Source organism: Scheffersomyces xylosifermentans (assembly GCF_036884685.1).
Source record: "Scheffersomyces xylosifermentans strain CBS 12540 chromosome Unknown RJT20scaffold_4, whole genome shotgun sequence".
In the NCBI taxonomy this organism is placed as follows: domain Eukaryota; kingdom Fungi; phylum Ascomycota; class Pichiomycetes; order Serinales; family Debaryomycetaceae; genus Scheffersomyces; species Scheffersomyces xylosifermentans.
This window is the reverse complement of record NW_027042942.1, coordinates 527,793-542,225: the sequence shown is the minus strand read 5'-3', so window position 1 is coordinate 542,225 and position 14,433 is coordinate 527,793. Positions and strand designations below refer to the sequence as shown.

General features: G+C 42.1%; 5 protein-coding genes across 5 annotated transcripts; 3 read left to right on the top strand and 2 right to left on the bottom strand. All coding sequences in view use genetic code 12, as the record gives it.

The window, feature by feature from the left end:
* The first annotated feature begins 348 nt into the window (after window positions 1-348).
* Window positions 349-2,427, top strand: STR2 (cystathionine gamma-synthase). Its single transcript, XM_064920079.1, has one exon. The coding sequence runs from the start codon at window positions 491-493 to the stop codon at window positions 2,282-2,284; it is 1,794 nt and encodes a 597-aa protein (XP_064774229.1). The 5' UTR covers window positions 349-490; the 3' UTR covers window positions 2,285-2,427.
* Window positions 2,428-3,264, bottom strand: RJT20DRAFT_42005 (uncharacterized protein). Its single transcript, XM_064920078.1, has one exon. It carries the CDS (start codon window positions 3,144-3,146, stop codon window positions 2,571-2,573), a length of 576 nt encoding a protein of 191 aa, XP_064774228.1. The 5' UTR covers window positions 3,147-3,264; the 3' UTR covers window positions 2,428-2,570.
* On the bottom strand, window positions 3,263-6,405 carry WAR1 (War1p). Its single transcript, XM_064920077.1, has one exon. The coding sequence runs from the start codon at window positions 6,280-6,282 to the stop codon at window positions 3,475-3,477; it is 2,808 nt and encodes a 935-aa protein (XP_064774227.1). The 5' UTR covers window positions 6,283-6,405; the 3' UTR covers window positions 3,263-3,474.
* Window positions 6,406-8,772: 2,367 nt separating this feature from the next.
* MNS1 (mannosyl-oligosaccharide 1,2-alpha-mannosidase) lies at window positions 8,773-11,397 on the top strand. The gene has a single exon (XM_064917134.1). The coding sequence runs from the start codon at window positions 8,997-8,999 to the stop codon at window positions 10,959-10,961; it is 1,965 nt and encodes a 654-aa protein (XP_064774226.1). The 5' UTR covers window positions 8,773-8,996; the 3' UTR covers window positions 10,962-11,397.
* Window positions 11,398-11,753: 356 nt separating this feature from the next.
* SKO1 (Sko1p) lies at window positions 11,754-14,165 on the top strand. Its single transcript, XM_064920076.1, has 2 exons — window positions 11,754-11,992; window positions 12,151-14,165. The coding sequence occupies exons 1-2, from the start codon at window positions 11,981-11,983 to the stop codon at window positions 14,086-14,088; spliced, it is 1,950 nt and encodes a 649-aa protein (XP_064774225.1). The 5' UTR covers window positions 11,754-11,980; the 3' UTR covers window positions 14,089-14,165.
* The last annotated feature ends 268 nt before the right edge of the window (window positions 14,166-14,433 follow it).

The window sequence follows — 14,433 nt, the reverse complement described above, 5'->3', positions numbered from 1 at the left end:
TTTGCATCCAAATCTCACATTCAATGAGTCTCACATTCAATGAGTCTCAATCTCAGTCTCAGTCTCAGTCTCACAGTCAGAAAACACTCACGTCTCAAATTCTCACATTCACTACTGCACAACTACAAAACTACACTGCTACACTGCTACACTACTACACTGCTGCCTCGCTAAATACTTACTCCACCGACAATATCTCTCGATGACTCAAACAATGCGCGACATCACTTTTTGTCTTTTTGTCTTGATTCCCAGATTCGTCAGCGGGTTTTGACTTCGGTTCCGGTTCTTTTTCTTAGTGAGAGCTGTCGCTGTCGATGTCGCTGTCACCGTGAACATTGATTTGTCTGGAAGATAAAATAGAGTTTGGTATTTCTTTACGGTTTGTAATCTTTTTTTTTGTATTGTAACATACATACTACAGCCTACCACCACAACTGTAATATTACCTAGAACGAAACGCTGAATATCTCATTGCAATAGAAGAAAAATGCCTTCGCAAGAAATCGGAATGCCCATTCCCAACATACCCCATGCGGTTTCAGTCACCTTACCCACATGGGAAGCTACCGTAGGCTACGAAGAAGGCCAGGACTGGGTGGTCAGCAAAATGAACTCAGGTTACCCTAGATTCTTCATCCACAGTCTGATCCAGAAGTTATCCAAAAAGATAGAAGCCAAATACGGTAGAGACGGCGAACGCTGTATGATCTTCCCATCCTACAAAGTCGCCAAGCGCTGTAGAAAGTTTATTAAGGAAAAGACCGACATAGACAACCCTGTGATTAGAGTTTTACAACTCAGTACACCAGCACCTGCTTCTGAAGATGAAAAATCAACCGTCATAGAATCCACTATCGGTGTAGTATTCTTCCCAGCAAGTGAATATCCGTTGGCTAAAAACTACTGGCAGCACTCCGGTGAGGGTATAAGCTCTCGTATGGGAGAGTATGTTTTACGTGAGTTGTTCGAGAAGGACAGCAGCAGATCAACTAGCCCTACTCCATCTCTGGGCTTCAGAGCAGCAAACAGCAACTTGAAGCATGAATTACAAGTACAACAGATCCAAAGACGTTCTCCCTCCATCTCAGCCAGCATCCGTAGCCCTAGTGTTACTCAGAATGAAGAGACTGAAAAAGAGTTTAATACATTCATCGAACAGAAATTCGGAAGAGTTTTGGACTTGAAATTCGCTAAAGAAGCAAAAATAGCATTGAGGAGAAGAATCTGTGGTAAGGTCGACAAGTCCCATAACCAAATCGAAGAAATGGAGAAGGCCAGAAGAGGTAAAAATCTTAGTGAAACCGACGTCTACTTGTTCCCTTCTGGTATGGCTACAATTTTTTACGCTCATCAAGTTTTGCTTGAGTTGTCAAAAGAACCAAAGAAGTCAGTATGTTTCGGATTCCCATACGTGGATACTCTCAATATCCTTAAGAAATTCGGTCCTGGTGTCCATTTCTTGGGTCTTGGTGATGACAACTCATTGGATGAGCTTGAAAAAGAATTGGAGAGTGGAGAAATTGATATAATGGCTTTGTTCTGCGAATGTCCTTCCAACCCACTTTTGAAAACCCCTGACTTGAAGAGAATAAGGAAGTTGGCAGATAAATACGATTTTGCAGTTGTTGTTGACGAGACTGTTGGAAACTTCTTGAACATCCACGTTTTGCCTTATGCTGATATGGTTTGCTCATCTTTAACTAAAGTGTTCTCTGGAGATTCAAACGTAATGGCAGGGTCGCTCGTCTTGAACCCCGCTTCCCTGAGATACCACCAATTAAAGGAGTATTTTGATAAGGAATATGAAGACTTATTCTGGTCCGAGGACGCCTTGTGGTTGGAAAGAAACTCTCGTGATTTTGCCGAAAGATCAGTGAGAATTGATAAGACCGCTTTAGCAACAGTTGACTTGTTGCAAAAATGTCCTTTGCTTGCTAAAGTATACTACCCAACTCTCAGCGACACCAAAAAGTATTATGATGAAATAAAGACTCCTACAGGTGGGTATGGAGGCTTAATTTCTTTCCTCTTCCATGAACCAGAGCACGCCATTCGTTTCTTTAATGCCGTCAATTTGCATAAAGGTCCATCTTTGGGTACCAACTTCACCTTAGCATGTCCATACGCCATATTAGCTCACTACCAAGAACTTGACGAAATCGCCCAGTGGGATGTTGATAGAAACTTAATTAGAATCAGTATCGGTTTAGAAGATACTGAAGAATTGTTGGCAGTCTTGCAAACCAGTTTGGATGAAGCTGCCGCAAAGCCAATTGCCTGAACTGAACGACGTAATATATAGACTTTTCAATTTACATGAAATGCAACGACTGTATTCATTATAACGCCTATTCATCTGAATTAGTATTTGTCTTGGACCTGTAATCCCTTCAGTCTCAAACATTCTGAAGCGAGTCATTTTGTGAAAGCTGTAGTCTACACCCACTCTTCGATTGTCTCGAAGACATGTTTTCTATATGTACCATTCCTCGATAAGGATGTATCTATGCATTAATCATTATATTGTATTTCAAAAGCTAAAACATGTTTGGTTTAAGCTTAGGGTATCAGTGACTCCTAGGAGCATGATATCCTGGGAATTTTACATGCTCACAAGGTTCAGGGGGTTCTCCTTGTATTACTTCATGCTGAACATGGCCGACTAACCAATATTTAGGATGGTGTTCGTAGAATATCTGCCATTCCTTAACATCATGGCTTGCTTCTTCTTCGTCCAAGCCACGTAAATCATAAGTGTATTCAGCGGGATTCCTGAAACATCCAGTGACGTAGACTCGAGCTGCATCTTTGCCACTCAACATGCGGTAGGAACCCTTTGGCCCATATATGCCTCGAGAGGCTGAAACATCGTAAACGCTTCCATTAACAGCTACGTATATAGGCAATCTCGAATCTGTGCCATTGAAGAGCGATAACTCCTCGAGGGTTAGGTTGACGAAATTATTAGTAATACGATGTGCCAAATACAGCGTATTGATCCATTTTCCATCATACCCCCAAGTTGAACTTGAGGTAAACCACCATGAAAGAAATGCATTAAGGAAGATCACACCTCCAAGAACGCGTAAGACGTCCACGAACCCAAAGGAATCGGGCTTCTTTTCTTGCTTAACATCTGTCATAGACTATGGTATACTAAAGCTACTTCCTTATGATGCTTGGAGCACAACAGCTGCAACAACTACAGAAATTTCCTATTATCTTCCTCTTTCACCATCTGGTGATCAACAGTAAAGAATCCATTTAAAGGTTTGATGCACTGACATTCCAGAATGGGTATACGGTTACACACAGGAACAGAGGATTTTGCAATTATGTCTATTAGTATAGTTATACTTAGATATACTTAGTTATACAAGGGATAATGGCCTTCCTCGGAAGGCAATTAGAAACATAAATATAATAAATAGTCGGCAAGACGGAGAAGAGAGAAATAAGTGTGAGATTATTTTAGTTCATGTAGAACGCTTCGTCATTGAGTTGGGTGGTGTTATGGTTATTACTGGAAAAATTGATCCTGTCAGATTCGGTACTCAACAAATCGGACCAGAATTCCTCGTTCAAGGCCCAGTATGAGTGCTCTAATTGATCTGGATTGGCCAAGTTGGAGTAGTTGAGCGGCTTATTAAATCCTCCAAGCGAAAGCTGACGCAATTGATGGTGTTGGTTCATTGGAAGCGTAGTTCCCTTCAATGGTGGGGCCATGCCCATATTTCCTGACAGACCATTTCCGTTTGCACCAAAAATAGGAGGCAATTGGGCATTGTTAGTGAGTCCATTACCATTATTCATTTGCATGTTGGAGCTATTAGACAAACCAAGACTATTATTCTGAATATTGTGCTGTTCACCAAACCTCAAGTTCGAGATATTAGCATCATTATTAGGATCATTGTTAATCGTGTGGGCAGTGATTTCGTTCTCCACATGTGTTTGTGGAGTATTTGGTTGCAGTACTCTGCCTGCACCATTGCCAATACCAACATCAGCATTTTCAGAAGACGATGACTTACTTGGATACTTTCCATTGGTATCTTTGCCATCTCTTCTGTAACTAGCAGCATAAGACAAGATATCCAAAGGAACGTTGGATGTATATCTACCAGCATCATCATTGATCAATGATTTTTGACCAGCCTCGTGATGAGCCCTGAAAATGCTGTTCAAGCGATCCATTTCGTTAATCTCTCTTTTGGTAATGATAGGAGGCTTCAAATTTTGAGGCGTTTCACCATTCTTTCTCAATAGGTCTTGAATTTGGGTAGCGTATGTCTGAATGAACAACTGCAATACCAATCTCGTTTTCTTCAAAAAGTGGTTAAGCGAGTGCGTAGAACTAGCCTGATCGATCAATCTGTTAGCTTTTTGGATGGCCAAAATAGCATGTTGGGGAACTAAATCCTTCTCAATATGGGAGGGTAACGAAAGAATTAAAAAGCGCAATCTTAAAAGCATACCCGCTGTATAAATAATACGAGAAACATGAAACAATGGGATTGTGGCCAATTGCTCCAGTGTTAACTTGTTGAATTCATCCAATGCATTGAGGCAAGAGTTAGTGCAGTTTGAAATCGACTTAGCCGATGACTCTGTAAGTCTTACGTATTCAGGGTTCTCTTCCAGAGTGAAAACATTGCTTAAGATTGGTTCATGCAAGTATGCTTCCACTGAAAAGTAATAGGCCAAGTTGGCGTGGTCGTCATCATCGATCTTGCTGCGTATTATGGACAATGACTTCTGTAATTCATGAATGATATAGTGAGATGTAGATGTTCTCCTCTCGGAGATTTCGGGAGCGTGGATAATGTGATGGATTTTGTCTAAGAGATTACTCAATCTGGAGAACAATGCAAGATCCCTCCATCTCTTGTCGGGCGATTTCTCAAGCAGGGAACAGCACTCTTCAACATATGGAGTCCATTTTACGTAAATAGTTCTCTTAAGGATCAAACATATACTGACCGTTGTGAAATAAACGATCAATACCAAACTCATATACTCTGCACTCAGCTTTTTGTTCAGATTTTGTGAAATTGCTCCGTCATCCTTCTTAAAACTGTATGACGGTCTTGCAACAATTCCAAGATCATGCAACATCGTGACACTGACAGTACTTAAGTAATGATAACGACGGTGTCTGAATAGTTCCGGACTATTATACCAAATACACAAGAGCAATAAACTTTTAATCATCTCGTCAGTCTTTGTGCCTGCCACCATCACTTCTACCGTGATTGATTGAATCGCAGCATTGTCTATATTCAAGGCCTTATCCAAGTCAGAGTTTTTACTGTAAACTGCACTGGTTATGGACATGATAGAGTTGAACAAGTATGGTTGGTCTCTTCTTAAATCGTCAGCAGTCAAGCCAATAGGAATTTCCACAAGCGGATATTGCACGAAAATCTTATTGCGATATATATCCAATCTCTCCCTAGCTTCTTCCATACCTAGTAAACCCGTCGAAACTACATCGATGGGGCCGTCTCTAAGCAACAGAGTTCTTCTGTCAGCTACGAGCTTGAGATCGTTGGTTAAATCTGTCAATCTTGAACCACTATTGTCACAAAGAATGCTAATTTCTCTCTCTAAATCAAATTTGGAGACAAAGGGAGGAGAGTCTACATCCGATATGGTAGCATTGCTGGAACTGTTTCTATGACGAGAATGCAGAAGATGGTGACTGTGAATATTGTTGTTTGACGCATTTTGTTGAACTTGTAACTGGGCTTGTAATTTGCTGATTTCTTTTTTGAGCTTTTCTATTACATCTTCATTGTTTCCAGTACTGCCGTTTTCGCTGGTAGCACCAGCTAAACCAGAGCTGGGTATAATATTGGGTACCGGGGTAGGAGACGATATTACCGAGCCGTTGATAGGCGTCAATTCGGCAACTATGCTGGCGGAAATCGATGGTACAGAACTCTTCTCCTTGATCGTAGCACTGACAATCTCCGACTTCTTACGCCTTTTTCTTGTCTGGTTCAAATCGATCTCACATTTACGGTTAGCATTCAAACACCGTATACAAGGTCCTCCGGGATTAATGGGATCAGCCGGGGTACATTTGACCTTGAGCGAGTGGCAGCTTTTACAAGCAACTGAACGTCTGGTAGATTTGGGCTTTTTGAGCAGACCGAGCGGGTCATCCGTGGCCGAGTGTGAGTTGGGAGCTGGGGTCAGGTTTGTTGAGGACGGTGAGTGTTCTGGAGTAGTATCTCCTCTCCCGAGCGGTGACTGTGAGGGAACGTAGGACATCGTGGGGAGTTTCCGGAGGGTTATGAATAAATAGGGCCTATTGGTCTAACCTTGTGCTGTTTTCTCTAGCAGAAGTTGTTGGATATACAGTGACCGATTCACTGGTTTTTATGGAGAAGCGGTCTCGGTCCAGGTAAAAACTATGCGATGGAGGAGCCGAATTATTGAGCTGTGGTGTAGGGGTGTAGCAGAGTTTCTGTGGGTTTGGTGTTGTATGCTTTACGGTACTTTAGTGTACTAAAAGCGCTATGTGAAACTACTGTTAGTTCTTGAGATGTTCTCGCCGTGTACTACTATAATTAAAAAAAAAAAGTGTGAATCCAACAACCGACTTGTTATAATAAACTGAATTTTTGTAGCCGACCTCAGCGAGGGAGGAAAATCCAAGCAGGACCAGGAGTATTCAGAATATGGAATATCAAAGATGACGGTGTGAGTGAGAATATCTATGAGAGTGTCTAAGGTGGGAATAATGGTGTTGCGAACGGAGAACAACGGATGGGACCGAAGCGCAGACAAGAAATCTGAATAATACGAAGTGGAAAAGCCAATGTGAGAAACCCACGAATACAGAACACCAGTGAGCGACAGAAGGTGAGAATGTTGAAAACCTGGAATGGTGGAAATCTGGGAAATCTGAGATCCTCGTAAGGTGGTAGAGGTTGAATGTGGATCAGTGAGGGACATGAAATATTCGGTGTTCGGAGAACAATGGAAAGAGTGGGCGGTAGGCGTTAGGGAAAAGTAGAGGGAGGGGTGACTACAATTAGGGTATTACTGCAAGTAGCTATCGGAGCAGTGGAAATTTGCATGGTATGGGGAGTTAGAGTTTTTTGGGGAAACCTAGTTTAGAGTTTATAGAGTCGGTTCCCAGAGGCATATGGAAGAGATTGCATTAGTATATATATTTGTAAATGGAATGGGATTTTGCTCATCATATATCTGATATATCGCAGCTGCTCCGGTCAAATATTGCAGCCTTCCCACTGGTTGCAGCCTTCCCACTGGTTGCAGCCTTCCCACTGGTTGCAGCCTCTCAGAGTTTAAATACGGCTTGTATTTTAAGCTTAACTACTGGGACTGGTGTTGAAGCCACTCATCTGGCGGTACCCACTCCAACTAGTTGCAAGACTACAGTAGTAGCCTTCTAGACAACAATATAATCCCCAGAAGCGTTCCTAATAAGGTTTTCCACAGACTGCCCGGACCAAACGGCTATAACGAAATGTGCAGTCTAGCTGATACCATGAGATTGGCATTGGTAGAGTAGGCGAGGCGGACAGCAACTTAGTCCAAAAATCAGTCACAGGAGTGAGTTCGGCGACGGGATGCAGTGGGAACACGAGTAAGCGACGGAGTCATGTGAGAGATAACGTGATTAAATTGAAATATCCACTTAGTGGATAACTGCACTGTGGATAAACCAAAAGCATGAATATTGAGGGAGGGGGTAGTCAACACATCATTACAATCGGAAATCCGTGAAAAATCCAGTGAAGGGGACGATAGAAGTTGTACAATGGCAAAGAATGGGTAGCGGGTTCTTTCTCGGTGTAGAAAGCGAGACCGCTATTCTCCGAAACTATTGGAATAATATAATCCCCCACTAATTTAGAGGCTCCCTCTACGACGGTGATATTGCGGTCTACTTTTAAGCCCATTAATTATAGTTTAAGTGCTAGCGATACTAAGCGCAAAACGGTTTATACCGAACGAAAGGTATTGTTACAGGGAGAGGGTGGAGATTTTTGATTCATGTGATTTGGACCGTTTAGCTGCGAAAATCTAGAATTTCAAGTGCATGAGTTGTTGCTTATAAGTTACCATAATCACATACACTACGCATAGACGCCCCGATATCACTTTGGGGCTAGCACCTTGACTTGCTCCAGGTCTTCTTAGGTATTGTTAAAAAGGGGGATTTCTTTCTTGTATTTCAGGTACAGAAAATTTCAAGGGTAATTGTAGTCGTTTTCGAACTCTAGTAATTCAGCTATGTCTCGGTAGAAAAAATCAATATTACATCGTCCCATCATACCTGGCAAGACGAATAGAGACCTGGCTGTACCCATACGCTTGCCTCTTCGTTAATTACAATCCAGATTATCATGCAACTTCTACAAAGAGCTTACCGTATTCATCGACTGCACACAACTGCTTCTAGGCTTATAATACTTCAATTTATTGCCTATGACGTTCTCGGCACCAATAACTGACAATAACACCATAAAACTATAAAGCACTGTTCTCGCTAACAATAACAAGTTGAACAAAAGAACGGAATAGCAACTAATGAATTCAACCTACTCTATGAGCGTGTAAGTCTCGTTTCTGTACCCATTTTCTAGCCCTCTTTCCAAACCGTATCGCCTCCTACTACTATCTAAACAATCTTGATCACATGACCTAATTTTCAGTAACAATCAACAGTTCCAAATTCTTCTTTTTACTCGTCTTGATTTCACCAACTCATTTAAGTGAACTAGCAGTAAACGGAATCCGGTTTTGGATTTAATATTAATCTCTAGTCTACCGTAAGTAATAAGTATTTATAGCTATACCCATTTGGTGACTTAATTTTACGCAATTACTCAACTCATAGTCATTGCATTCACTCCGTCTTCCACACAAAGACACGGTAGAGACGAAATCTGAATTTTTAAAGCACGAAAAATTTCGGGTTAAGCCACACGAGTTTTCACCACCATCGATAGATGTCGTCAATATTTCCCAAGGGCGATAATATAGGAGGAGGTATATGGAAAGCGAAGTCATCGAATTCATTACCGATGTACTACAAGGATAAGCCCAATTACAATGCCGCCAAGTCAGGCAAAGCGGCCACTTACGTTAAAGGTCTCGTTGTCGCTCTAGTTATTTACTTCTTATACAGTTTTGGCTTCGGAGGCATTCTGGGTCCATCGTTTGGCGGAGGTGACACTTGGGCAAAGGCCCAGAAGGAGGTCAGATCCGCCATGTTGGACTCTTGGCATACTTACGAGAAGTTCGGCTGGGGATATGATATTTACCATCCAATAAGGCAGCAGGGAGAAAACATGGGACCTAAACCTTTGGGATGGATTATTGTAGACTCTTTGGACACGTTAATCTTAATGGACGCAAAGGAGGAAGTCGCCAGAGCCCGTAAATGGATCAAAGAAGTTTTGGACTACAGATTCGACTACAACGTCAATGTCTTTGAAACCACTATTAGAATGATGGGTGGGTTATTGTCAGCCTTCCACTTCACTGAAGATGACGCTTACTTGGATAAAGCTGTTGACTTGGCCAACGCATTAGATGGTCTGTTCAACAGTAAGACTGGTATCCCGTACAGTTCAGTAAACTTAGAATCAGGAGAGGGTATCAAGAATCATGCGGACCAAGGTGCATCTTCGACTGCTGAAGTTGCCACTTTACAGTTGGAATTCAAGTATTTGGCTTCATTGACTGGTGAAGTGTTATACTGGCAACGTGTAGAGAAAGTTATGCAGGCATTGGAAGGAAACAAGCCAGAGCAAGGATTAGTACCAATTTATGTGGACCCAGATACCGGCAAGTTTCAAGGAAATTTGATTAGGTTAGGCTCGCGTGGTGATTCTTACTACGAATATCTTTTGAAACAATATTTGCAAACAAATCAGCAAGAACCTATCTACAGGGACATGTATCGTGAGTCTGTGAGAGGTGTCAAGAAGAATTTGCTTAGGAGATCTTATCCTAATAACTTAGCCTTTATTGGAGAGTTGGAAAACGGAATTGGAAAGCATCTTTCGCCTAAGATGGACCACTTGGTATGCTTCTACGGAGGATTGCTCGCACTTGGGGCCACCAACGGTTTAACATACGAAGAAGCCAAGAAGTTACCAGACTGGACCGCAGAAAAGGAAGAGGACTTCCAATTAGGAGCCGACTTGACTTACACTTGTTACCGCATGTACGCAGATGTTGAGACGGGATTATCCCCTGAGATCGTCGTTTTCAATGAGGACAAAACGCAACACAAGGATTTCCACATCAAACCAGCCGACAGACACAACTTGCAAAGACCCGAGACTGTGGAGTCCTTGTTTATTTTGTACAGATTAACGGGAGATGAGAAGTACCGTAAATATGGTTACGAGATTTTCCAAAATTTCATCAAATACACCAAGGTCGTCAACAAGGATGGGGATATTGCTTTCACTTCTTTACGGGATGTCACGGTGATCCCACCAAAAACAAAGGACAATATGGAATCTTTCTGGTATGCAGAGACCTTAAAGTACTTGTACTTATTATTTGACGACACCAACTTACTTCCATTAGACAAATATGTGTTCAATACCGAGGCCCACCCATTCCCTAGATTCAATTTGAATGACATCTTGAAGACAGGATGGAGAAGAAAGATTGAGGAGAAGAAGGAGCCAACTTTACAGGAGCCACAGATCAAGATCGACAAGCAGAATCCACCCGAGGCCCAGCCAGTAGATAAATCAGTAGAGAAGGCAGCCGCAGAAGTTATCAAACAGAATCCAAAAGTAGCCAAAGAGGAAAATATCGAAGAGAACAAACAGAAGATGAATGATATCATCAAACAGAACCCTGATATTGTCGCTGCGAAGGTGGAGGCGAAGGTTGAACCTGTCAAGGAAAAGAAGGATACTGAGAAGGACTCGAAACCCGAAGTCAATTAGCTAGACTTTTTTGAAAATTCATAATTAATAGTTGCAAAAATATAAACAAACAAAGATAAGCGTATAATTGAAGCTTCTAGAAGCCTTACTACAGCATCGCAGCCGTGCCATACGTCACAGGTTTTGGCTGGTGATAGGTGATTTAATGCGCTCCAACTACCACAAACGGTGTACTCCAACGCTGTATTTTTAACAACGCTGTATTTTTAACCACATTCGACTGCAAAATACGATTAGAGTTTTTTTACGATGGAACAACAGAAATTCATCTACGGCACACGCCAAACCATACCATGCAATTTAAGGTCTTTTTGCATTGGATTGTACGTTTACGACGACAAGTTTCAAAACCGTCCCATACGCATTCGGTGACTGCATTTCTATTTAAAATTGCGTCTATATTGCCGCTTGCGTCTGGGGGTTCTAAAAATATCGCAAAAATAATGACTATTGCCATATGTGTTTTTTTTTCAGGATTACTTTTCTCCACTCTTTGCTGCGATAGAACCACCACACAAGTCACAATCGCCAGAAAAGCGCTAATGAGGAGTATGTATGGGGCCATACGGCGAAAATGGCGCTTCTAATGTCTAAAGTCTAAAACTAGAGGTTTTGTCCAGGGGGCCAAATGTACGCTTTTTGGGGTTGTGTCATGACGCATGGCTCCACATGTAACGTCAGATCGATATTAAATGAAACCTGTTTTTGGCAAACGTTACACCATCCACACCATCTACTGACTCCCAGTTGCTCAAGTGTCAAATCTCTACCCATTTTGGTGTCTAATACTACATCCATTAAATTCCCTCACTCGCAAAACTCCCTTTCCACGTGACGACAGCATCCCTACCGCCATAAACAACTGCCCTCAAAAAACTAATGACGTAACTTCTCATAAGCACACCAAAAAATTAAAAATACATCAAGCAAATATCTGCTGTCTCCAACGAAACAGTATAGATAGACGCCATCCAGCTGGTATTCTCGTCTGTTGTGTTGTCCAAATCATCAGAACGACCATGTCGAGTGAAGTAAGTACAAAAATCGGGAACTCAGCGACTTCCAAGGCTTGATACTGCAGCAGTTGATACTGTTTTTCGTTAGTTTAGCAGTGTTAGAGTGTCATTACGTCACAGCCGGAATACAGTTAATGCAAGCACAAAGTTACTAACCTTCTTCTTCTGTTTAGCTGAAAACCACGTTTGACCTTGAACCAAACCCCTTCGAGAGATCCTTTGCTACCAAAGAATCGACTTCCTCAAATCAGTCGTCGATTTCAGAGCATAGAGACTCCTCAACATCCACCTCCAATGACGAGTCCAATTCAAGTTCAAAACCATCTTCCAACAAGCACAACCTCCACATCCCCAACATCTCCAGCTTGAACAACCAGCAATCAGGAAAGCTTCCAGGAATCAACTCCCCATTATTCACTCCTGGTGGAAGAAGATTACCTCCCTTAGGCTTATCTCCTCCGCCAGTTACCGGAAATGCCTTATCCAACCCAGGAACTCCAGGTCTGAACTTATGGAATAGTCTTCTCACCGCAACAAACAACCCCAACCCATTAAACCACACACACAGCAATGGGATGCCCCCTAATAATGGAAGCGGTCCAAGTTTCAACCAATTTGTTAATACTTTAAGAAAGACAGGTTTGACCCCAAATGAGTCGAATTTGCGTTCTGGACTTACACCAGGAAGTCTTTCCCACTTTGCATTTGGTACTCTGATGCCCGGCTTGACCACTCCTGGTGCTTTATTGAACAGTCCTATGACTCCGGGGTTGTCCAGTTTACTTGGCCTCTCCAGTAATCCAGGAGTATCCAACCAGATGTCTCCTGTCATAAGACAGCAAATGGCGACACAACAACAAGAGAGACAAGTTGAAGTCCAACAAAATCAACATATTCCTGAATCACAGAATCAAGTTCAGCAACAAATTCCACAAGTGCAAATACAACAAGCTCAACAGAACATTCCACAAGAACAACAATTACCACAGCACTTACAACATCAATTACAACAAGCGCAATCAAATGCTACTTATAACACTAATATACCCGAGCTCGTACTGAACAGTCCTTCCTTACCACCAGTAAGTGCTCCTAAGACAATAAAGGTCAAGTCTGAACCAGCAGCCGAGAAGACCTCGAGCCAACCAGCCGCACGCGGTAGAAAGAGAAAATCAGAGAGCGTCGAAGGAACGAAGACCAAGAAAGCTAGAGGAGAAGGTAAAGGAAGGAAATCGAAAGTAAAGTTGGAATCAGAAGAAAGAGCTTCTTCTCAACCAGAAGACCACCTGCATGACCTGCAAAATGACGAGAAAGATAATGATGGAGGAAAGAGTGATCTGGAAAAGAGAAAGAACTTCCTTGAAAGAAACAGAGTTGCAGCTTCTAAGTGCCGTCAACGTAAGAAGCAATTGGTGCGTAAAATGGAAGATGAGTTGACTTTCTACTCTACAGGATACCGTGAATTATCTGTTCAGGTGAATCAATTACGTGACCAGTTGGTAAACTTGAAGGACATCCTTGGTGGCCACAAGAATTGCTCAATTTTAGCCCAATCTGTTGGAGGCTTCGAGCAATTAAATAATATAATCCAGCAGGCCGAGTACATTACTCAAGTCAGTGGAAGTAGTCTGAGCGATGTCACATCAATGCCACTGACCATACCAACGACATTGAATAACGCCAACAACGGTAATGCTAATAACAATGGCGTGGCTTTCCACATGGCACCCCAAAATCCTGGTATGGCCACAGGAATGTCTATTAGAGCAAATTCAAATTCTACAACTTCTGGTGTCACACCAGAAATGGCTAATCACTTCCAAGGATCCCAAATGGGAAGCCATCCACATAGTGTAACAGACTTGCCAGCTGCTGCAGCTGCTGCAAATGCAGCCAACGGAATAGCGTCAACTTTAGCTGGCAATGGGGACTTACGAGTCATCAACAGCATGTCCAATTTGTCGGCCATGAACACTACGCCACAGCAACATCACCCACACCAACAACAGCCTTTGGCTACAAATTATAATCTTCGTCCTGTGAACAGCATGGTGGAGTTACAACAATCCTTACACAATCATTCTAAGTATACTGGAGGCTTAAATGTATAGATAACAGAGAACAGGTATATTGTCTCTAATGGGAAGAAATAAAACGATTATCCATATTCAGTCCGATGTAAGTCTTATATATCCTATTGTAGTTATTCTTAGTGCCTCCCTTATCTTACTTTAATTCAAGATTCGATATATACTTCCTATCTGGAAATTAACATGAATGACTGCAAATCTGATTTTTCAGTAGCCTCAAAGTACCCCTTAACTCCTAATTTCTCCTTACAAAGAGAACAGTTCTGGCATAGTTCGCTAGCACCCTTCTACTTTGCTAGCACTTTTCTCTTTGCTAGCTCTTTTCTCCTTTATTGTTCAGGTCCCTACTTCCAACTGTGCGAATAC